Raw genomic sequence first — 23,413 nt, 5'->3', positions numbered from 1 at the left:
CATACATAAGGCACTCTTCCAAACCTTCTGCTTACAGTTTGTTTGAAGCCATGTATATTGGGTTTTCACATGTTTGTAGATGTGAAAAATATCATAAATGGGGAACTTTTAAAAACAAACCCAAACTGTTTATAACCAGAATAACGAGGAGTGCACAGGCAGGCTTTAATCATGCATTGTGTGCTCTTCAGAGCGTGCGGTGACTCACATAAGGCGTGTAACTCTCCTGAGATGGCACAAGTGCTTGGCAGGGAGGAGGCTTGAGCCTCGTGCCACTAGACAGGGGAACAGGAGGCTTGCCAGGGCTGGCCAAGAACTGAGATCACATGGTTTCTGATCTGGTTGGAACAGGACTTTTTGTGTTCATCCCATGCTTTAGCGCTACATTCACAGTCAGCAAGGTATTGCAATATTAGCTGTCCTATTTACAGTGCAAGACCAATTAACAATGCAAGACCAATGCATTTGAAATCAGGGAGATATTATATTATGTCCCTGAATCTGGATCTTTGAGTCTTTCCTAAAACATTAATTCACCAGGATGGTTGCCACCCAGAACTGAACTCTCATGTAAGGTAACCTAGCTCATGTATGGTGAGTGACTCCCTAAAATTCTGTGCAAATTACTGTGTCCTCCTTCACTGTTGGTGTTACTAGACTCTCATAGGCATATTAAATAGCCTTTTGGGATGTAATAAGCCAATTTGTTCTGTGAGTCCATTGTGGTGAACTGCACAGGAGTTTCTCTGCCTGTAATGGGAGAGGGATTTTGTGGGAGGATGCTAGAGGATTAAGAGCATGTGAGTTTTGTGTGAGCCCCAGAAGGAGAGTGAGCACATCACTAAATCTAAGTGAAAGCATGACCAGGCCCTCCCCCACATCCTAACTGTGTCAGCTGGTGTGGGTTTAACACATTAGTGAATCCTTAATGAATGTGGCCAGAAGAGGGCTTAAGGCACTGAAAAAGGGCCTGGGATGACTGCTAAATGAAAAACATAAACTGCAATGGAATAGTTTTGGTGGTGGTTTGTTTTCTAACTTCTGAGTAGTTGCATTTTGAAAACAAACAGCATGAACATCATGAGATGAAGCTCTTGGAGTTCATTTTAAAGGGGAATTCAGTTGACACATGTTGATAACCCTGAGCTTGGCTTAAGACCGTCTTTCAGAGGACAATTTTCTTTCAGTAAATAGTCTCTTAAACATGTGTGGGAGTTTTTTTTCCCTAATTCACAAAAGAATCTAGAGGAATGAACTTTACTGCGATAGAACCATCCATCTCACATCAGTTCTTCCCATGGTGCAGAATATTTAGCAGATTGTGTGGTCTGACAGCAAGAACATGTTGTGGCAGTCAGTGTTCTCTTGTTCAGCCATCCATTAAACATTTTGTCCTGCTCCATCACTTGTTACTCTCTCCCTTCCCTCCCCAGCTCTGAAAATAGACAAGTGTTTTTCATCCAGTGCCCATATGCTTGGGCCCTCTCTCCAAACCTGTTATTTTTGGGTTCAGCTTGATAGGGGACGCTGCTGCAGGTTGTTTGCAATGATCGGGACTAGTTATATGATAAGTACTATTGCTCTGCCATGGAATGGCAGCCCACTCCAAAGAGTTCCAGGTGGGACAAGCCTGTTGGAGCTCAGCAGGTGAGAGGCATGGAAAAAGTACCTGCAGTGAAAGAACCACAATGTTTCCCTTCCCTTGCCTCATCATGCTGAGTGCTGTTCTTTCCACTTCTTCCTACCCTCTAGTTTTCCCTGGGATGCATGAGTCATGCTTTCCAGTCCTGCCTGCACCCTTTCTCTGCCTGAATCAATTGCTCTGAGGGAATTGTCACTTGCCGCTGGCAAGGCAGCTATTTCTGTCTTTAAGATGTTTCTTCCTTATAATCATTTATTTCTGCTCCACCTTTATCATTTTTGCCCTATGTATTTGTATTATCATTATTTGCTTCTACTGTGTCTCATTTTTGCCTTTGCTTCGAAAAGTAAAAGTAGACAAAGTTACTTTATGGAAAAAGTCTTAAAAACCTAATGCAAAAAAATCAAGAGCTCCAGTAATGATCAGATACTACACTTCCTTTATGTTGCTGTAAAACGTGCCCACTATGTGTGTATCTTCCAATAGCAATAATTTCATATCTACTGTTTGAAACATAGGTTCTTCACATGAACAAATTTCTTCCTGATGTCCCATTGTCCCTGTTCTGTGCAACAAATACTTCTACAAGTAGATATTTGATTTCTGACTGAAGTCATGACTTTTCATCCTGACCTGACACACATCATCTGTTTGGCCATGACATTGTTACTCTACCCTTCTGTGGATCTGTTTGTTTCTTGTCATATTTGGGTTTTCCTTTTCTTTGCAGCAGGGATTGTCTGTTTCCGCAGACAGTGGTGCCTGGGAGAGGGCTGACCTCAGGCATGTTTATAGACCGTGGGTCTTCAGTGAGCAAACAATCAAATACCAGTCCTGGCTGGAACAAACTGCCTTACTTCAAAGGAAAGTATTGAACCCATCAAGATTATCAGTTGAACATGTTCCACTGATACAATACATCTACGAACAGGAAGATAGAGCCCACACAGTGTTTCCTGCCTGCAGGGGAAAGGTTTCAAAATGATCACCTTTGGGAAGGAAACGTTTTCTTCTTCCACTCTCCTGCAGCTTGCTGAGTCAGGGCTCGGGTGGAGGTGAAGTCTGAGGGGTTTTTCTTAACTTGTTTTTAACATCTATGTTCCGATGCAGGAGGCACTGGGGATGCAACGAGCAGGGGAATAAGTAGTTCAGTGCTTTTGCCTTGATGCCAGCCGCTGAGAACCGTATGCATTAACTGTGCTTCACCAGGGGTAACAGAAGGCACTGAAGCCACAGTCTCTGCTCTGAGAAGATTTGAGTGTCCTGTCCTTGCTTGCTATGTCTGACAAGCATGGTAAATCCTGGCCTGTGCTGCAGCTGAAAGGAGAAGAAATGGGAGTATGATTCATATGGATTGTCTCACCTTCTAGGAAAATCCTAGGAACGTCTTCCATGGTGAAGGTTATTGTGTCTACTGGAGAAGGTAACTATTTTATATCTGATACATCTATGACATAAAGGAGTACTTTTATTTTTTACAGCCTTCATCCTCCTTTTAATCAGGCTTCTGACTGCATGCAGCTTTCACGCTGACACTAGTCTCTGGAAAGCTCATCCCAACCTTTCTGAAGGCAAAATCTAACTGAAATCCAAGCAGTTAGCAAGGAGAGGTGTTTGCTCTGCTTCACTTCCCAAAAGCTGAAGCTCTTTTTTTTTTTTTTCTTTTGCTACAGAGGCACTTGCTTGTCCCTGTTAGTGCCAGGACAGAAAAGGGCTACTAGATGCAGCTTGACTGCTTGTGGCCATACAGGCAGCCATTCAGACAAAGAGGGCAAAGAGGGGAACCTGACTCTGTCAGGCAAGAAACCTTGCCATGTTGTACACTGCACGTTTCTCTTCATCACTTTCTTGTACAACTCTCTTTCATTGTTCTTGTAGCAAATCTCAAGACCCTTTTTTGGCAGCATTACGCCAGCCTGGGGTTTCCTGCCAGCCTCTTTGGCAGGGGAATGTCCCCACCAGGGCTTACCCTGCCTGGGAAATTCCACCATGTAGAAAAAGTCCAGGGAGCCATGCTCACACCACCCTCCTCCTCCACCCTGCAGCTTCCTCTCACATGTCATAACACCCCCTCTGCTCCTCAGTTAACCAGGGCTGAAAGATAAGTGGTGCGTGATACGCTGCAATAAAAAGAGCACTTGGGTACTTTGGAGCTGCAATAAACTTAAGATAAACTTCAGGTGGTGGTGGTTAGGGTATTTTTTTTTTTTCTGTGACCAGAAAAACAGAATAAGCAGGACTTTTGTGAGAGAAGAGAAAAAAAAAAAAACCCAAACCAATTTCCTTGCTTCTACTTCTTTGTTTCACATTGTTAAACCTCAGAGGAACTTTTCAGTCATTCACACAGACGTGGCCATAAGGAACCATCAATTGCCAGTAGGGTGCAAAGAACTGGCTTATTTTCCATAGAGCTAATTCTAACTTCAACACTCCGACATGAAGGTACACTATTATGATTTTATTTGCTTTGTTGCTTAAAACTTGTAATCGATAGGAGCAATATTGGCTTCTTGTTATTATTTTCACTTCTAATACCCTTGAAAGTGGCTTGCGCGTGTTTTATAACTGCATGTTTATAATTGTCTGCGAGTGTTTTGGGGTTGGGTAAGGAAGGATGGCTGGCTTTTGGGAAGGGAACAGGCAATAACCAAAGGTGAAGAAACCACAATGAATGATGGGATTTTTGAAAGCCTACAGTGATCTATGGGCAAAGTATCCCTAAATAGCTTTGTTGTTTGTACAATGCTCCCTGCAACAATCTTCCTTTTTTTCAGGGAAGGATGTAGTAGCTTTCCAGAGGATGGATGGATGGATGGATGGATGGAAAGGAAGCTAAGCTCTGAGAGCACCAAATAGAGTATCATTGTTAGTGGAAGTGGGTGTTTTGTATGATCTTGATTTCTTTCCTGGCCAAGCATCAATAAGTTTGAAATAGTAGAGCATCAACGGCATACAACTCTGTGAGCTTTGACAGGAGTAAACTGCCATGGTACAGTGTGAGACAACTCAGGGAAACCAATATAAAATATATGGATCTACACCTACTGTCTTGTAATTTAGCAAAAAAATCTGTGGGAATGAAGATGTGAGTTTAATGAACTTAAACTTCACTTTAAAATTTGTTATGCCAAAGGGTTTATTAAACCAAACCATAAGCTTCTTTTCATCACCTGGTGAGGGTTTCTCTGGCTTACCACATGAGGCTGATTATGCAGCACACCAGTTCATTACCTGTGCCGGTATTTGGCAGGCAGGGAAGGCAGATGAGAACTAAGCTTCTTGCAGAGAATGAAATGCACTCTGGATTTTAGAGCCCCAAAAATCTGGCGGCATGTTTGTACTATGGTGTCATCAGAGACTTATGTAGGGCTGGGGATGAGTAGCTTACAAGTACTTCAGATGGCAGTTGGATATTTTCAGTTGAGACAATGTGGTTTGCAGAGAAAGGGCACTTCTTCAGCCAGGCTGGGTGATCATTGGTCAGGGACCAATATTAGCTAGGGATGTTGGGAAGAAGGCCATACTTCTCCAAATGATATTTCAGTATCATATTGATACTGATTTTTTTTTTGCTAGTTAGACCTTTTATTGTCTGTTTTTACAACAACTCACGTTACCCATTGAATTCAATAGCCACAGATAGGAGGAGGGTGCGTGTGGGAAGGAAATGTCCTCTGCCTCTGTGTGCCAGGCATCAGCTGAGTGCTGGGCTGCCTGGGGCAGCCAAGCAGCCTTCAGCCCTGCAACCTGCCCTGCTTACACCAGAGCCCCACTGCCACCTTGGAGGTGGCAGTTGGGATACCATCATCGTCATCGTCATCATCAACTGCTAGAAATGGGCTTCCAGCAGCTCTCCTAGGCTCTGGGAAGCTTCCCTTCCCACCCCTGTGCTGCCCAAAGCAGTGGTGTGGCAGGCACAGCACCACCACTCGCTTCAGCTCTGCCTCCTACTGCAGCCCAGACAGCCTAACCTGACTTGGCTTCTAGCCCCAGGCTTTTGAGGCAGCAAAACTCAATCCTAATGGAGCAGCTGAGAAACCATCATGTGACTTTTCAGGTTCTCAGTCACAAGCTCCAGAGACAAAACGTTCAAGGTAAAAACTTTACACTTTACTCTTGCTTTCTTCTTAAGAAATTGGCAGGAAATTAAAAGGAAACTTAAACATCCTAGCTTCTGTGAAGAGCAGTGTCCTGTCAGACAGGATGTGTCTGGCTTCTGCTAGTGCCTTTTCCCAGCTAAAGAACTGGTGGAGGGAGCCAGCTCCTGGGAACAGAGCTTTGCACCATGCCTCACCAAATCAAAGAGTTTATTTCCAGCTTTCTTGATGTTTTATGCTAACTCGTGCACAATTTACATATCACTGTAAATCTGTCATTACTCTCATGGATTTCTTTCTCAATGTGTGGCAATTGGCTGTTAAGTCTGTAAGAGAAAGAAGGAACATGGTATTAGTATCATTTCCATGATATTAATATCCTTTACGTAAACATAGGACATCTGTAGTTAAGACTTCTGTGGCAGCAGATTCTGACCTGTAGACAGAGCGATGTCATCCCGGTTGTCCCAGCACACATTTAACTGTGAATATGAAACCTGCCCCAGTATATGCAATTAATTCCAAACACCAGGAAAGTTTTTGTACCATTGATTGGAAGCAACCTAACGCTTTCACCACCATACTAAAATTGTATTTGACTGTCTCGGTTTAGGTGCTTTTTTAAATGAGAAAATTTCCTGTTGATTGAATTTTTGTGTGACTAATTGAGTACAGCTCTACAACTGAGTTTCAGGACTTTCCCAAGGTCAGACAGCCATGTGTTTTGAAAGCTGGGATTTCTTTGGTGAATGGAAGTCTAACTGCAGGCATTTAAACTCTATAAACTGGAAAACACAGTGAAATAACATCCAGACATAAGACAAGGGCATTCCCTTCAACAATCTTTGCAGTGTTAGTATGGTACAAGTGTGCTTTACTGTGGTTGTCTGGTTTCTGTCTGGGCTTTCCTGCACACTGATCTGCTCTCTTGAGCTGATGGCATGCTTGAAGGCTGTGTAGGATTGTGCAAATCAGTGCTGAGGCTTCCTGCAGGTGTTGATCCTGCCATGTAACCATGGCATCTGTGTGTGTGCTGATACAATGCCTGGAATTTCTGGACTGGTCAACCCAGTTAAATCTCGTAACCAGTAGATGTGTCTGGTTTACCATATTCAAGAAGCGAGTAAATCTTCAAATTCTGCCTGGACATCATTTTTGAGCAGAGAAACATGTGTTTGGAAAGCTTGGATGCATGGCAACCTTGACCTTAGATAGGTTACCCGTTACTACACAGAAATGGATAGATTAGGAAAGCAGGATCCTGGGTAGACTGTAGTTTTTAAAAAACCCTGTTTTTCTAGGTTAAAATCTCACCGAGATAAAGCAGTTTTTCCTTCTATTCCTGTCCTAAAGAGTGGAGTGATCATGCGGCATTGGGACAGCTCTGCAATCCATGCTAAGAAATGGTTTTGGTTTGCAGGTGAAGTAGTCCTTGTTTGTGAAAGGTAGGAAGACTAAAATCAAAGTCCAGCAGACTTTAATTCACCTTCTGTGCATGGGCTCCTGCATCTCACAGTAGAAAATAAAATGAATGTGGGATCAGAAAGACAGGTTTTGGCTCAGGTTGATTGCCTGAATCCCAAGGAAAAGGTTCTTCAGCATGAGTTACAAGGAAAACCGATGCTGACCCTTTCAGATTTTCACTGAAACTCCCTAACAGCACAGAGAAGCTGCACTAACTCCCTTTCTAAACTGGACTAGTCTAAAAAGCAAAATGTTTTGAGACAAGAACACCCACTATTTACCTTTTCTATGCACACATATTATCCTTTACAGGTCACATATGATGTTGCCCTTTGCTATGGGGAAACGGGTTCTGTTCCTTGTTTACAGGCTGTGACATCAGTGGTACGTGTCTTTCTTAGCCACACATTCCTACTTCAGGCACTAACAAACTCATGAGAGATGTAAGCTTATGAGAAAACATGACTAACCAGGGCAGTGAGTACAGTGAGAGGAATGTCCACAAACACAAGGTGTACCTACAGGGAAACTGTTTACTTGTACAAAAATCTGCTTTGCAACACTTGCTGGGTTTGGGGTTTCTTTTCCTCTGTACTAATTTCCACTACTTTATACACACAGAGTGAAAGGGTCTACTTAAGAGCAGCCTGCTATTCTTGTTTGTTTGTTTTGTTTTGATTTTTTTTTTTTAAAATATCAAACAGCTTGGGAGGAAAAAAAAAGTAGAATTGTGACCATTCTTTGGATCAAAGGAGCAAGTCCTAAAAGATGTATGTTAAATAAATAGTCTGAGTTTTCCTTTAATATGAAGAATACCCCCTTTTGAAGTTCAAGCTAATCCCAGAATGTCAGTCTTGGAAACCAATGTCTAGGAAAAATGTAGTAATACAAGTATAGCAAACAGGGAAGAAACATTGGCTCTTCTGTACTGACTTTTAGAGCAATACCCTGTCATGGACCATTTCCAGCCTGCTGACGTGTGCTCTCCTAAACCGTTAAAGCAAACACAAGTATTGATCCTGAAATAGTCTCTAGGAGTGGAATGGTTACTCAGCTTTTACCTCTGTTTTTCCTCGGTGCTGCTTTAAAAGCAAGCATGGCATTATGCTGGATGGCTTGGGGTTTGCATGCTGTATGGTGATGCTGCAAGGGTACAGAGGCATGCCAGCGGAGTTCACACACCTCAGCTTACAGTCTGAGAGCAGGAGGCTAATTACACTCATTGGGGAATAAGGGGCATTTGACATCAATACACTTGCATTAAGCAACTGGATTGTAAACTGTGATTTTTATTTCCAGTTTAAGAAGTACTACCAAGGTTACACTGCTCCAGAAACATGTTGCAAAACCAAGTTCTTGTTAATAGTAGTTCATGCTTTGCCACTTTCATAGAATCACAGTCACAGAATCACAGAATCATTTTTGTTGGAAAAGACCTTTAAGATCAAGTCTAAACACTGACCTAACACTGACAAGCCCACCACTAAACCATGTCCCTCAGCACTTTGTCTACACATGTTTTAAACACCTCCAGGGACAGTGATTTCATCACCACCCTGGGCAGCCTGTTCCAGGGCTCTTGGTGAAAAGTTTTTCCTAATCTCCAGGCTAAACCTCCATATGCACAACTTGAGCGCATTTCCTCTTGTCCTATCATTTGTTACTGGAGAGAAGAGACCGACCCCCACCACACTACAAACTCCTGAGAGTGATCATGTCTCCTTTCAGCCTTCTCTTCTCCAGGCTAAATAATTTACCTAGGAGGCTGACTCTTGTCCAGTGCTGCTGCTTAGGAGATGGAGAGAAGAGAGATGTTTATTCTACTCCCATGCTCGCTGAACTGTGGGCTGCTCAGATAGCTGCTCAGAGGTGTGTTCCTCACTTGCAGCTAAGAGGGACTATGTGCCAGGCAGAGTGACTATGTGCTGCTCTACAGGGAAAGCTCCACTTTCTGGGCTTGATTCATTTGTGTGTTTATTTATTTAAAGCATACATCCCCTGTAGCATTCACCCCAACATGTGTCCCAGGGGCAGAGCAGTGCAGGCACAGGGCTGCTGTAGAGGCCAGCCCTTTCCTTATAGCCCACTGGCCACATCCTTGAGTGGAATAACCCTTTCTCAGCCTTGTTCTCTTCTGAGCCTTACGTGGCCTCCCCAGGAGGCATCTTCTGTCTGTCTGTTTTTTTGTTTGTGGGTTTTTTTTTTCCCAACTGTTGCATGTGTGACTTGGAGTAATATCTTCAAGGATGATATCTAAAGGAGAAGAGGAGGTAGGATGCTTTCTAGGAAAGAAAACCGGTACAGTCTTGCTCATGCTATCTGTAGGGAGCAGCCCTGGAGCAAACCATGCCCAGGCTTCACCCAAAGGAGCAAGTTTCTCTCACTAGAGATCCCAGAATTGAGTTCACATAAGAGCATTGTTACCAATCCTGGAACCAGGACATGAGGGTATACTGTGAGGGCACATCACTTGACCATCCAGAGGTGGAGACTAGTTACATTTGGGATTAGATTAACAGTGATCGCTTACACACAAAGCTATAGGATGTTAGGAAGACCTCTTTGCAAGCACACACAAATATCTGCCTGAACTTTGCAGCCCAGATTTTTCTGAGCTGACAGTCCTCAACCTGTCTGCCTGATACCCTCTCAGTGCCTTTGTGCTGTATGTGGGCATTGACGTCTGATCACAGGCAGTTCTGCTGGACGTTTCCTTTCATCTGCCTTGCTGCTGCCCCCCTGCACAACCCAGAAGTCCCCTATCTCATGGCATCACAGCTCTGACTGCAAAGCTCATGTCAGAGGCAGCTGAAAACTGGGCAGAAAAATGTCTCCCTCAGTATGAATTTGTGCTACCATTGCTGAAATGCTGTTCTCAGAATGAGGGCCCAGGTGTGAAACAAAATCTCATGGCTACAATTAAAAACAGTATTGCAAACATGGAAATCTGTTTTAACTGAGAAATCCCCAAACACTGAACAGGTTTCTTGATTTTTGCTTTGACTTAGGGCAGTGGCTCAGCTGTTTCCATCTAACACAGTAACACAGTTACTGGAGATCTAATGCAGAGGGAAGCCCAGCACAGGAAGTCCAGTGTTATCTTTTCTCTGCGCTGGCTGGGATTAGGATAGCAAAAGGGAGATGCATGGCTTTGATTAGCCTAGATGTTTTGTTAGTGGTGAAAGTCTAAAGTGTTGGCTTTCAACCTCTCTGACTTTTGCAATGAGACCCCTACCCAGTGAGTGCAGGCTTTTAGACAACAGATTTGTTACTGGGTTGTTTTTTTTTGTTGTTCTTAAATGGATTTTCAGATCTTTTCAAAGTAACACAGGGGTGCACACAAATCACACACTCAAAAGCAGTGATTAAAGCTGTTGCAGTGATCAAGTTTATTAGTATCATCTAAACCAAGGCTGATTAGTTTTAATTCCACAACACTTGTCCAGGCTGGGTACTGGAATGAAGGAAAGAACAGAGTTTTCAGAAACAAATGCATTTTGTTTCATATTTTTGTAGAGGTGTGAGATACCAAGATAAGCACATCTCACTATTTCCAGATGTATACGTGAGAGGCTTCAGGACAAATGTGGCTAATACTGGCCGCTAGTTGGCATTATTGATACACCCTAGTAAATAGAGGTGGTGCAATAAAAACCTGGGAAGGCAGCGGCTGGAGGACCTGAGGCAGACTTCTCCTCCATGCTCACCTCGCAGCCTTCTCCAGCTCCAGAGCTTGATGGGTTGCACTGAAGTACAGCAAAGACAAAGCAGGCTGAAACCACCTGGATGCCAGAGCACTGCAGTGATCTCCTTAACCCCTCCTTTTCCCCAGTCTGTTGCTGTCTGTATGGGCTATGCCAGGCTTCCCTTCCCATCAGGAGAAGAGATGACAAGCACTTTTGGTAGCCACTCTGCCCAGGAGAAACTTTCATAGGCTGAAGACGTCTCATGCAGTTTGGGTCACCACACATGTTACATAGTGTTTGGGCCAAAAAAACAGAGGCTTAAGGTCTGCAGCGTTAATAATTACAATTTGTAGATGTAGCAATAATTTACCAGTAACCTGCATGGAAGCACTTTGAGAGCAAGAGGCTGCTGGAAGCCAGCTCATCTTGTGCAATCCATGGGTGTGTGTGTCTTTTTGAAAGAGCCTTTTGTTACAGAGCTTGGTGGAATTAGATTTGTCTTAATCTGTTTTGGATGGGAGTAGATTTGTGCCAAAAGGCCTGATAAATAAGATGCTGCTGACAAAACAAGTTTGAGTTGAGGTATCAGAGTGTTGCCCAAAGTGGATTTTGCATGGTAAAAGGAGAGTAAGTCAGCAATTCAGCCTTCAGGAGAGCAGAAACTTTGGAAGAAGAGAAAAAGAAATTCCATGCTCTCTTTAGGACAAAAACCTCACTAAATTGTTTTCCAGATTAGTTTTTATTCATACATAGAGACTAACCTAGATCTATTCCAAAATAGTTACCAAATAGCGAGAATAAAGGCACTGTCTGTCCCTGCCTATGTGTGGTTTAGGAACCCTCCATTACTCAGTAGGACTACAATGAGATAAATTCACTTTTGTTCTAAAATCCACTTTTACTCTTGACATTTTTTTAAGGGAAATGCAGACAACTATGATGCCAAATCTAATTTTCTCCATTATAAACCTCTAAGATTCACGTTACCATTTGCTTGTTGAAAGACAAGATCCATTTGATACAGTAGTTGGAAACGCTCCTGGCTAGAATAAAAGGACTGGGTTTCCAGGCTACCTGGCAAGGACGAGATTGCAAAGGTCGTTCAGTCAGATCCACTTTCAGAAAGCTGGGTCGTGGGTTCTCCCATGAGCCACCGAGCATGCAAAGAGGATTTGGGGGCTAAAGGAGCTCTGAGCAGTGAGTGCTTCTCAATGAGGAAATACTTAAAAGCATCTACCTAAGGCTAAGGTATTGTAACCAAGATCTAAGGCTTGAAGAACAACAGAGAACCATCTCCTTATGTGTTTAAAACATGCAGCCCGTTTTCACAAACCCTTACTTGCGTAAAGAGGTTCATAAAATGAGGGAGAAGGTGTCCTTGGGAGATGAGAGCTGCCAATTAGGGAGCAAGTGAGTTTTAACCTTTATTAGATTGTGCTGTTTCTGACACCACTTGGCACCTGATTTAATTTTATGGGTTACGCTTGCAAATTTTACCGTGACTGAGTAAAGTCAATCTATGGTGTAAGACAACAGCCTTTGGAGTGGGAAACTGACTAGTTAATTCCTTCACCTGACAGCGGAAGAAATATAAGAATAACCTGAAGCAATTCCCTCCTGCCTTCTCATGGGCTGATTAATATCACTTCACGTTGCACTTGTCCCATGTTTTTTTTTTTAAAGACAATTAAAACATAGATAATAATCCCAATTTGCATAATATACTTTAGAAATACCGTGTTGTTTTATTACCTATTTTTGGGCGGTAGCCACAGTGCTAAAAACATCCTAATCGCGACCTCACGGGCAAAAGCTCACTCTTGTGTTTTAGAATATGGTGACTTCAGTGTCAATAAGAAAAGCATAAATGTTTGTTTGAAAAGCAGAAACCTGACAAGCCTGCCCTGTAAATCAAGTAGCATTGTTAACAGCAATCGCTGGCAGTTTCGTCCGCTTTTCCTTTCAGCATCGTATTGCTTACCCGCTTCTCCTTGCTGGCCTCGACAGAGAGGCTTTGCCACCGCAGTATGGTGCAACCTAAACCCAAAATAACTCCTGTGCCTGCCCCCTGCCTGCTACACGCTCCGATAACAGAGGAAGCTGATGATTCATCTCTGCTGTGAGTAACCGCTCAGGTTCCCCTTCTTTCTGGATGCTTACCCGCTTGATGCACGTGACCAAAAAAAACCAACCAAACCACAACCCCGACCTTCCAAAATCCATGTCCCCGGAGCCGAGACCGGCCGGGCTTGGGGTGAGGGGATGAGGGCCTCCGCGCGCACGGGCCCGCGGGTCTGCAGCAGCAGCGGCGAGAGGCTGAGGGTGATGATCGCGGCTGCACAAGAGGGTGGAAATCTGGGGCCGCGTGCGTTTCGAGCGAGGAGTGGGGACTGCAAAAACCGCGGGAGGCCTCCAGGGTAAACTTGGGAGGGCAGAGTGTTAGGTGGCATCCATCCCCTTCATCATCATCATCATCACCATCACTCCCCAACTCCACCTCGATCATCTCCATTCCCCCAATCCCCATCCCCCGGCGGGCCCGCAGCGGCGCTGCCCGGTGCCCGTGCCAGGGGAGCGGGTGGGTGTTGGACCTGCTGTCGGTGCCGGTGCCCCGCGCCGCGCTCCCGGGAGCCGGGGGGGCCGCGGGAGGGGCAGAGGGAGGCGGGTGCCGATCCCCGCCCCCTGTCTCGCCCCACCCCGGCGCGACCGCGGCCGTCCCCCGCCCTTACGGGAAGCGCGGCCCTGCCCCGGCGGGGGGGCGGAGTCGCTATAAGTGCCGCCGCCGGGGCGGCCGCCTCCCAATCGCAGCCTCGCCGCCCGCCCGCTCAGCCCTGGCAGTGCCCCTGCCCGCGCCCGTTTCGCGTCCCGCCGCACTCCGCCGCCGCCCGCCGCCGCCCCGCGGCACCGCCATGATCGTGGAGAGCAGCCGGGACGCGGCGCCCGATGGCGTCGACGGCGGAGCTCTCAGCAGCCCCATCAATCTCGCCTACTTCTACGGGGCCTCACCCCACTCCAGTGAGGGCAGCTGCTCGCCGGCGCACTCCGCCCCGGGCTCGCCGGGCTCGGACTCGGACCTCTCGGTGAGCAGCCGCGGCGGCGGCCGGAGGGACCCCCGGGGCGGCGCCCGCCCCGCGCTGCAAGGTACGGCGTAGCCCCGGCGGCGGTCCCGGCCCCCTGGGCCCGGGAGAGGGCGCGGAGCCGCGATTCCCGCAACCCTGTCCCCATCCGAGAGTGAAGCCGGTCGCGCACTCTTTTGGGCTTAAAGGCCCCCGAAGCGGTGAAAAGCGGGAGTGCGCCCAGCGCCGGGGTGTTTCCAGGGCGGCGGGAGCGGGCGGGGGGCGTCCGGGCGCGGAGGCAGTGGAGGGAGCCGCACGCCTCGGAGACGGCGCGGGGGGAGGGCGCGTCGCCTCGGCTCTTCCCGTTTGCGCTGGCGGGTTAGGCCGTTTGTTCTCTGCGATAGCAGCGCTGCCGCTTCTGTTATTTTTTTCTTTTTGTTTTAACGTGAAAACGGAGCTAGCGGCTTAAATTCGTCTCCTGTTTTCGTGTCTCAACAGTTGAACAGCACATGGCGGGGGGAAAGCAGCACAGAGGACCTTTCCAGGGGGTCCGTGTGAAGAACTCGGTGAAGGAGCTCCTGATGCACTTCAGGAGCAGCAAACAGATGTCTTCGGGCTCTGCCACGGAGGAGAGCAAGGTAACCAGCATTTTTCAGCACTGACATAATTGCTTTTAATGGTTACTGAAGCTGGCAAAAAAAAAAAAAAGGCACGCAATAAAGCTGGAAAGGAACCCACTGCTTTTATCTGATGTGGCTGGAGTCAGTGTTTTTCCTTTTCGATACGTAATGGAAGAACAGAACTAAGTGAGAGGGCTTACTGCAAGAGAAGGAGACACTTAAAAACATTCTTACTGAGCTTTATATTCTAAAGGGGAGTTTGGATAAAGATGCATTTGTGTTGTGAAACCACAGAAACTCCCTTTTGACTCGAATGAGGTCATTCATTGGAAGAGCCGGGGAATCTTCTCGGAAGAGAATTGCTTCTTAAGCTGTTATGTTCCTCTGCGCAGAGTGCACAAGGGTAAAGGCAGACCCCCTCCAGTCTGAAAAGAGGAAAATGGAAAAAAATACAGGGAATTGTGGGAAGGTGGAAGGGGTTTTCTAGTTGTTTTAGAAAAGATCTGAGTTGGGGGTTTTTGAGCTTCCCAGATTGAAGTTGGCACGGGAACATTTTCACATGGCAGATTTTGTCGTATTGAAAGTATAAAATTGGACAGCTTATTTATGTTTAAAAAGAAAATCCTCAGAACTCAGTGTCAGTGTCTTTCACTAGATTTTCTGGAGTTTCATGATATCATTAACAAGTAGGTGAAAAAGCCTTAAGAAGAAATGTCAGTTTTCATTTAAGCTCTATAAATATCTTTCAATTTTCTAACCTTAATTAAAAGCAATTAAATTAGGGTTAGAAAATCATGTACTAGAATTATTCTAAGGTATATTCTGTGTTTATAGAAGCAAGTTGCTGCCACTTTCTTCTTGGTTTGGGGTTTTTTTTCCTTGAAATAACATTACAATAATGAAGCAATCTGAATTTTTCTCAAAAGGCACAAGGAGGATTGGTGAACTACGACCAATACACAGGTAAAGCCCCCTTTTCAAAAATACCCTGCTGTAAAATTTTCCAAGTGAATTGCAAGAGTAACCTCCAAATTGAATCTAATTTTATTTTCTTTCCAGCAGATCTGAAGAGCATCCTAGGTCACAGTGGCAAAAGAAAGGCTCCTGAGCATCTTTCCGATGGACCTTCTTTCAAGCGCCAAGCTAATGTTCACCCACACCTCCTGGTAGGCTTGCTTGACTTTTTTTTTCCCGTGCCTTTATTTTTCGGTTGACTGTGTGATCAGGAGCTATGAGATACAGCTACGCTTGTAACCTTCTGGGCCTTGTTTTGACTTTCCTTATTTGTTTTCTTTTTTCTGGACAGACACCACCCCAGACACCAACCTCTATGGATAACATGGAGGAGACTCATAAAAACGACTCAAAGCATGACAGCAGTTCTGATCTGCTTCAGAATATTATAAACATCAAGAACGAGTCAAGCCCTGTGTCTCTGAACACAGTGCAGGTTAGCTGGTTGCACCCTGTCTCCAGTCACAGCTCACCTGGTGAGCAGTACCAGGACAGCCCAGGCACGCAGACTTTCTCCCCATCCCAGAAGTACCAGGCATTCCAGGATCACACCTCCCACCATATGCTCGACCCGCCGCCGCATTACCAGTTCCCTCCATCCCAGAACCAAGATTTGTCACAGAGCTATCCTTCGGATGCCTCCCTGGAGTACAGACCCTTTGCTGCCAATGACCAGTCTCCTGCCTATCAGCAGAACACCTTTGAGAGCCATGAACTCCAGTACTGTCCATCGCAGAGCTTCTCCTCGCTCTTGAACGACTCGGAAGGCTCGGAGGGCATCTCCACTCCCCTCCAGCCGCTGGGCAGTGCCCCTCCACAGGCTGATGTCATCTCCCACACTCCCAATTTCAGCTTGCTTTCTGGTAACATCTATGGTAGTCTGGAGCGCAGTGTCTCTGTGGCTACGTTGAATGTCTCTCTACCTGACCAAAACATTGCCAGAAGCACAACACAGCTAGGCAAGTCATTTTTTCAATGGCAAGTGGAGCAGGAGGAAAACAAGCTGGCTAACATCTCTCAAGACCAGTTCCTTGCAAAAGACTCGGATGGAGACACGTGAGTGCTGTTTCTTGTATTTCTGATGTGGAAGGTTGGGGAATGATCGTGTCTGGGTTTTGGTGGACCATGGGGTTGTAATGGAAGCAGTTTGTTAGCAGTGCTTGTGTCATTAGTGCTGTAGTTTCACTCATCAAGAGAAACGTGTGGTCTTGATGATGGGCTGTGATGCCCAGAGTTGCAGCAAACTGAGTAGACAGGTGTTTGTACTGTTGTAATTTCAGGTACTTAGTGTTAGACTTTTATCTAGTAAATGAAAAGAAAAAGATTCTAATTTAGATGCTTTAAATTGCCCTGGAAAGAAGATACCTATCATGCAGAGGTGGTCTGGAGCTGGCAGTGTGATACCCCTCCCTGATGTTTAGATCTGTAGTGTCTGGAGCCTTAATTTGTATGGTGGTGTAACTCTGTTTCCCCTCCTTCCCACAGCTTCCTCCACATTGCTGTTGCCCAGGGCCGAAGAGCACTCTCCTATGTTCTTGCAAGGAAGATGGCCGCCCTGCACATGCTGGATATTAAAGAGCACAATGGCCAGGTGAGGGTCATGAAAGTCTCTGCACCTGCTTTGTGCACCTGAGTGCTTCTGTATGTCTGGAGCTTGAAGATGTGGTGAAGTGCTTATTTATTATTAACCCTGATATTTAGCCTGCATACTAATATTAACCTTGAGCTATTAATACTTCTTGAGATCACCTTGAGCTGGGAAAACTACATGCTCCGCTTCATTTGTCCTGGCTTCCTGGTATTCATAATCACTGCTTAAATAATACCAGGTAGCTAGGGTTTTTTTTTTCGCTTGTTTGTTTTAGTTGCTCTTTCCTGTTAAGAGATCAGATGACTAGTAGCTTAAATTTTCTTCTTGATGTTGGCAGAGTGCTTTCCAGGTTGCTGTGGCTGCCAATCAGCACCTTATTGTGCAGGACTTGGTTAGCTTGGGGGCTCAAGTCAACACCACAGACTGCTGGGGTAGAACACCGTTGCATGTTTGTGCTGAGAAGGGGCATGCCCAGGTCCTTCAGGTAAGAACCAGGCAGGTGTAGCTCTGCCTCTGACCATTAATGCTTACACTTCATATTAGTTGTCTTGGGAAACTCTGAAAACACCAGTCTTCCCTTTATCTTTGTGGAGGCTTGCGAATACATCTCAGAGGCTCTACAGTAATGCCTTAGAGACTGAATTTCACATCAAGGTTCTCACCAATGTTTGAGAGTAATTTGGTGGAATCCTGTAGTCTATGAAAACAATGAATCTCTTCTTAATGCTGTTGTTTATTGCAACTTTGTTGCGTTAAGACTGTACACAAGCTTGAGGAAGCGATATGTGGTTTGGATAAGACCTTAAATGCATACCTGTTCTCACTTTTGTAGGCAATCCAAAAGGGAGCCATGGGGAGCAATCAGTATGTGGACCTTGAGGCAACAAACTATGATGGTGAGCAGTTAAGAGTTTATTATTTACAGAGTTACTGGATGTTACGATGTTTTATAGCTGATGATGTGAATGTTATTCTGGGTGAGAAGCAATAAAATGTAGCATGTCTTTGCCAGGTTGAAGCTTAAATTACAGTTGAAATTACATTACAATTGGTGTATCTATCAGATAAAAACGTGGTTAGTCTGTGCCTGTTGGGACCTCCTTCCTCTTACAAGCGGTTGCTATGTTTGGCACAGAGAGTGTAGATATTAATTGACTATAGCTTAAAATACTTGAGTGTCAGTGATACATTGGTGGGTAAAGAAGCCAGATTCTCTGACATTAGAGCACCATTTTAGTTGAACCTCTTCTATACAACAGCTCTTTCTAATGTACATTTTGTAAAACAAATGTATTAGAAACTGATTTTTTCATAATCTACTGGCTGAGAGCTCGCAGTAGTTTGCTACTTCTACTGCTGTGGTGATAGATAATCTCAAACTCGAGCCACTCACGAGCAGTCACCATCATTTACAAATACGGAACTGTTGCTGGGCTTGACAGAGCTGGAAGCTTCTTTATCCATACTTTGCAACAAGCAGATGGTCAATACTTCTGTATTGCCTTTGATCATTAATGATTTTTTTTTTGTCATAAGGTTTGACAGCATTGCACTGTGCAGTTCTGGCCCATAATGCTGTGCTGCATGAACTGCAAAACAGTCAGCCACCTCACTCCCCTGAGGTCCAGGAGCTTCTGCTGAGAAACAAGAGCCTGGTAGAAACCATCAAGATTCTGATACAAATGGGAGCCTCTGTTGAAGCAAAGGTAAATAAAATGGCCTTGTCTGAAGTGCCAGAGTGCAGAGCATGTCCCTTTCTCCCACACTACATTTCAGCTTTATTACAAAGGGAAGTAGACTAATTTGAAAGCTTCCCTACATCTTAATTTACCCAAGTGGAATAAGAATGTTGCACTTATTCAGAGCAAAGTATTACCAATGCAAATGAACCCTGTGGAAAGAGGGAGGTGACAGTCTAATTTCTGATTTGAATGATGCTATCCTGTCTGCACTTGGTTATGTCTTAAAAGTGAGAATATGTTTAAAGCACTCTGGGATATCCATAGCGATAGGATGCTGATGATACCTTGTTCTTGAACAGCAAATGTTAGCTAAACTGCTTACCTGTCCAGTTTAGGTCTCAACTGTGCCAGACCATTGCTTGATGTAACATTTGGTATTTTAGCTCTGTAATCTTACTGCCAAATGAGATCTGGTCCACTGTTCATTAGATACTTATCTTAAAATATATTCAGGTTGGCTTTCAATGCGAATATGTTTGCTCAACATTCTGCTCTTAAATTTTGTCAGCATGTGCACCTTGGATAGGTGAGGCACCTGTGAGGAAGACTTAACAGTGTCTCTTTTTTGATAGGATCGTAAAAGTGGTCGCTCAGCCTTACACTTGGCAGCAGAAGAAGCAAACCTGGAGCTCATTCGTCTCTTCTTGGAGCTGCCCAACTGTCTGTCTTTCATTAACGCAAAGGTACGGTGACTTTTGCAGAATGCAGGTAGAATCTGGGATGTGCAGGTGTGTGGCACCATGAGTGTCTTGGTGACTTGGGCCCCTGCCTTGTCTCAGTAGAATGACTTTTGCATTCCCCAGGCTTACAATGGCAACACGGCCCTCCATGTGGCTGCCAGCCTGCAGTATCGGGTGAGTCAGTTGGATGCTGTGCGCCTGCTGATGAGAAAGGGAGCTGATCCAAGTGCCAGGAACTTGGAGAATGAGCAACCCGTTCACCTGGTTCCTGATGGCCTTGTAGGAGAACAGGTGAAAAAAACAAACCAAACAACCCTCTCCTCTGCTCCTGTCTCTCCCCACCTATGCAAAAGCCTTATTCCTCTTTGAAAGTTTTTGTTTGGGGATTTTTGAATTGTAGCTTTTAAGGAAAAGATTTGGCAAATGCTGTTTTATTCGGGGATCTCTGGTTTTAATGTCAGGATCAGGCAGCACATACAAAGACAGGAAATTATAGATTTTACTTGTAGCTTTTATTTTTTCCATCTCAAAAGTTCTTTCCTGTCAAGATAGGCTGCTTTCTTTCTAGCCTTCCAAGATGCTGGAGGTCATGTCCTTTCTCTTGTTCATCTCAATATGGTCTGAGATCTTTTGTTTTTCTTGTAGTAATTAGTAATGGCAGTTCTTAGGCCTGAATAATAAAGAAAATCCTCTTTTCCTGGTAGCTATACAAATATGTGACGAGAGAGGTCTTGACCAAAGAAGCTATTAAGAAACTGAGTAATTCTCTTGCCTTTCATTGGCTTAACTACCGCAAAATTGGATCAGTCCTGGTGTACCTGAACTCAACATAGGCTAAGACAAAGCAGGAATGCAAGACTGGCTCTAGTTTGTTGTTTTAGTTTTTAGTGTAATGACTCACTTTAGGATGATGAATACTAATGGTTTTGTCTTTTTCTTTTCTTCAGATAAGACGTATCCTAAAAGGGAAGGCGATTCAGCAGAGAATGTCGCCATTTTAAGCTCCATGTTTCTTGGAGTTCAGCAACTCACACTCACTGTCAGTCAGGCAGTCCTAATGTATCTGTAAATAGACCATTTGCCTGGTGTGGGCAGATGTTAGTTGTTTCCATGAAACAAAAGTGTTTTGTTCACTATCATATAGTGGGTTATATAAGAGTAAAAGTAAAAACCAAACCTAACAATCAAATTCCTCTGACCAGATGGGAATGTTTCATTCCCAAGTACGTGGAATATTTGCCAGGATATCTGGATTTCATAGCTACAGCAAGAGTGGTTTTATTTAAACAGCCATACAGATAACTTCTGGACAAGGACAATTCTACAGGAAATCTTTTTATATAGAGAGGGCGGATACATGTCAACACTGCAGCAATTTTTTGTTGTGTTTTTAATAAATATTAGTGCAAAAGGAAAGAAAAATGTTTTTCAAGTTGAACATTTATTTATGTAATTTGGTAGCTTTCTTCCAGTATCTTGGGCAGGATTGTGTATAGTCATTCACATTGTACAGCTGTATAGTTCTGAGAATCTATTGATTGCTTGTGGAATGAACTGAAGAAACAAGTTCCTTGATGTTGAACTTGCAAATTTTATTTCAAGTTATAATACCATACTGTTGCCAGTCGGGTAAATGTGGTTCTTTTGAAAGACTGAAGACCAAGAGTACAATTAGGATAGGTTGTCCCTAGTACTTATTTGTGTATGATGTTTGAGTTGTTAATAAAATATGAAAAGCTGTGCTTCTTCAGGGGACTGCAGCAGTTTTTCCTTGTACTCCGTGGAGGTTTTTCTTTTGGTGCGACAAGAGATTGAGGGAGAAAGATTGTGACTTCTATAGTGTGTACATAACTTTGTACTTCAAAGAATATGATCCCCATTCAGTGAAAGTATTTAGCATGTACTTAACTGTTGATGCATGCTGAAAAATTTCTGTTCATTATAATACTTCAACATGTGTAAGCCCCACTAGTGTCAGTAGGACTTTAGCACATGCAGCATTAGTTTGCTGAATTGGGCTCTAGTTAATTCTAGAGACTTAGCGTTTTTCACTTCCTAAGCAGAGTTAGTCCATTTATGGTTTTACCTTATAGGTATAGTGGCTAGCCAAGTAAAATTTAAGTTAATGTTTTTCTATTTTTTAATAATTATGGGTATTAATGCAAAATACTTACCAATGAGGCTGAATACTTGTGTTCTGTTGGAAGAAACTTCCTCCTATAATTTCCTGAATGATCTGTGCCGAGCTATTATCCAGTAATATATTCTCTGTATGGTCTTTGCTGTTAAACTGTTTTTCTGTCACATGCAATTCTCTGCCATAACTGTTTTAATTAATCTGCGCTGTTTTGACAAAGTATGTCTTGTAGACAAGCTAAGTGAAAAACTGATGTGTGGAGGCCTAGTTGCAATGTATTTCTTGAAGGGTCTCATGTAACTTGTGTTTGAATAAACAAGCTGATTAAATTCTGCTGGTTACTATCTTATACAAATAATGATGGCATCAAGCTTGAAATAAAACTGTTTTTAGCATGGCAATACTGTGAGACTGGTGCAGGTCCATTTGTTAAGTGTGAAATTAAGTCTTTCATCCTGCTGTTTATGCTTTCTCTTTGATGCAGGCTTTGAAGCTGATGCTTGGGTGTTCTGGGTCATACACCATGCAGTTGCGTTGTTTGTGTGTTTAGTAGATGCGTCCCAAAGAGTTGTCCAAATTGCAAGTTGTTACCTGAACACCTAGCCCTGTATACTTGGAAGAATGATAGCAGTTCTGACAATGTCTTGTTTTCTCCCTGACTTCCTTGGTCCTAAATCCTTACAGCTCGGACACAAGCAGTGGTCATAGCACAGGTGCAAGTCTTCATGAGCAAGTGAGGCTATACAGATGGAAAAAAGACTCTTCTTTTTTCACAAATAAAAACATGGTTTCTGAGCTGGCTGTGACCTTTTAGGAGGAATAACTGTTATTAGGGACCATCCTTGCTGAGCCCTGAGCTGGCGAGATGGCACCAGTCAAGAAAAGCAGATGAAGCATTAGAATTGGGAAAGGAACTGAAAAACTAGAGTGCTTCCTATGCTACTCTATCAACCTCTTGTCCTCTCCTGCCTTAATGCTGTGTGTGATTAGGGTGCTCCTTCAGACGAAAGCACTTTAAGATTGGAATAATCCCAGGGGTGTGGAGGATCTTCCTTCCAGGGAACAACAGAGCAAATAAGGGCTCTTCAGCTGCAAAAGCCATGTCTGACAGCAGGAATGACAGGCCTGCAGTGTCACGTCAGGCCAGAGAAACTGGATCGGGATGAGCTGCTCATTGTCTCTTCCAGCATGAGTGCTGGCGGCTATTAATGGAAGTGCCAAGTACACAACAGACAACAGGATCCAATTCCTTGAGACAGTGGAAGAACGTGGTAGAAACAGGACATCTGTTGGTACAGGAAAGGCGTGGGTGCATAGAATCAGAATGGTAGGGTTGGAAGGGACCTTTAGAGATCATCTAGTCCAACATCCCTGCAGAAGCAGGTTCACCTAGATCAGGTCACATAGGAACATGTCCAGGCGGGTCTTGAAGACCTCCAAGGAAGGAGACTCCACAACCCCTCTGGGCAGCCTGTGCCACAGCTCCATCACCTGAACAGTGAAATAGGTTTTTTTTGAAGAGTTACTGAAGAGATTAACCATGCGAGGCAGTCCTCTCTGTGTGGAAGGGTGGAGTAATATACTGCAGGCTTGCCCGGCTCTTGGCTCTTCCCTGGAGCCTTGCTAAGGGACACTTGCAGACCTGAGACCAGACTAGATTATACCCTTTAATCAAATCATTACT

At 44.4% G+C, this 23,413-nt stretch overlaps 1 protein-coding gene across 6 annotated transcripts; it reads left to right on the top strand.

Annotated features, from left to right (window-relative positions):
* The first annotated feature begins 2,836 nt into the window (after positions 1-2,836).
* Positions 2,837-22,058, top strand: NFKBIZ (NFKB inhibitor zeta). Of its 6 annotated transcripts, none has more exons than XM_062003885.1 (12): positions 13,713-14,030; positions 14,444-14,583; positions 15,492-15,528; positions 15,628-15,731; positions 15,872-16,635; positions 17,065-17,170; positions 17,508-17,654; positions 18,003-18,066; positions 18,707-18,876; positions 19,485-19,595; positions 19,716-19,883; positions 20,540-22,058. In XM_062003885.1, the coding sequence occupies exons 1-12, from the start codon at positions 13,799-13,801 to the stop codon at positions 20,591-20,593; spliced, it is 2,097 nt and encodes a 698-aa protein (XP_061859869.1). In that variant the 5' UTR covers positions 13,713-13,798; the 3' UTR covers positions 20,594-22,058. The 6 variants fall into 6 exon arrangements, with proteins under 6 accessions (XP_061859877.1, XP_061859869.1, XP_061859861.1 ...); XM_062003877.1 differs by having other exon boundaries at positions 15,625-15,731; XM_062003893.1 differs by lacking the exon at positions 13,713-14,030 and adding an exon at positions 2,837-3,065 and having other exon boundaries at positions 15,625-15,731; positions 19,716-22,058.
* The last annotated feature ends 1,355 nt before the right edge of the window (positions 22,059-23,413 follow it).

This window comes from Colius striatus, chromosome 1 (genome assembly GCF_028858725.1).
Source record: "Colius striatus isolate bColStr4 chromosome 1, bColStr4.1.hap1, whole genome shotgun sequence".
In the NCBI taxonomy this organism is placed as follows: Eukaryota; Metazoa; Chordata; class Aves; order Coliiformes; family Coliidae; genus Colius; species Colius striatus.
Note: the sequence above shows the minus strand (reverse complement) of the source record. Positions and strands in the feature narration are given on the sequence as shown.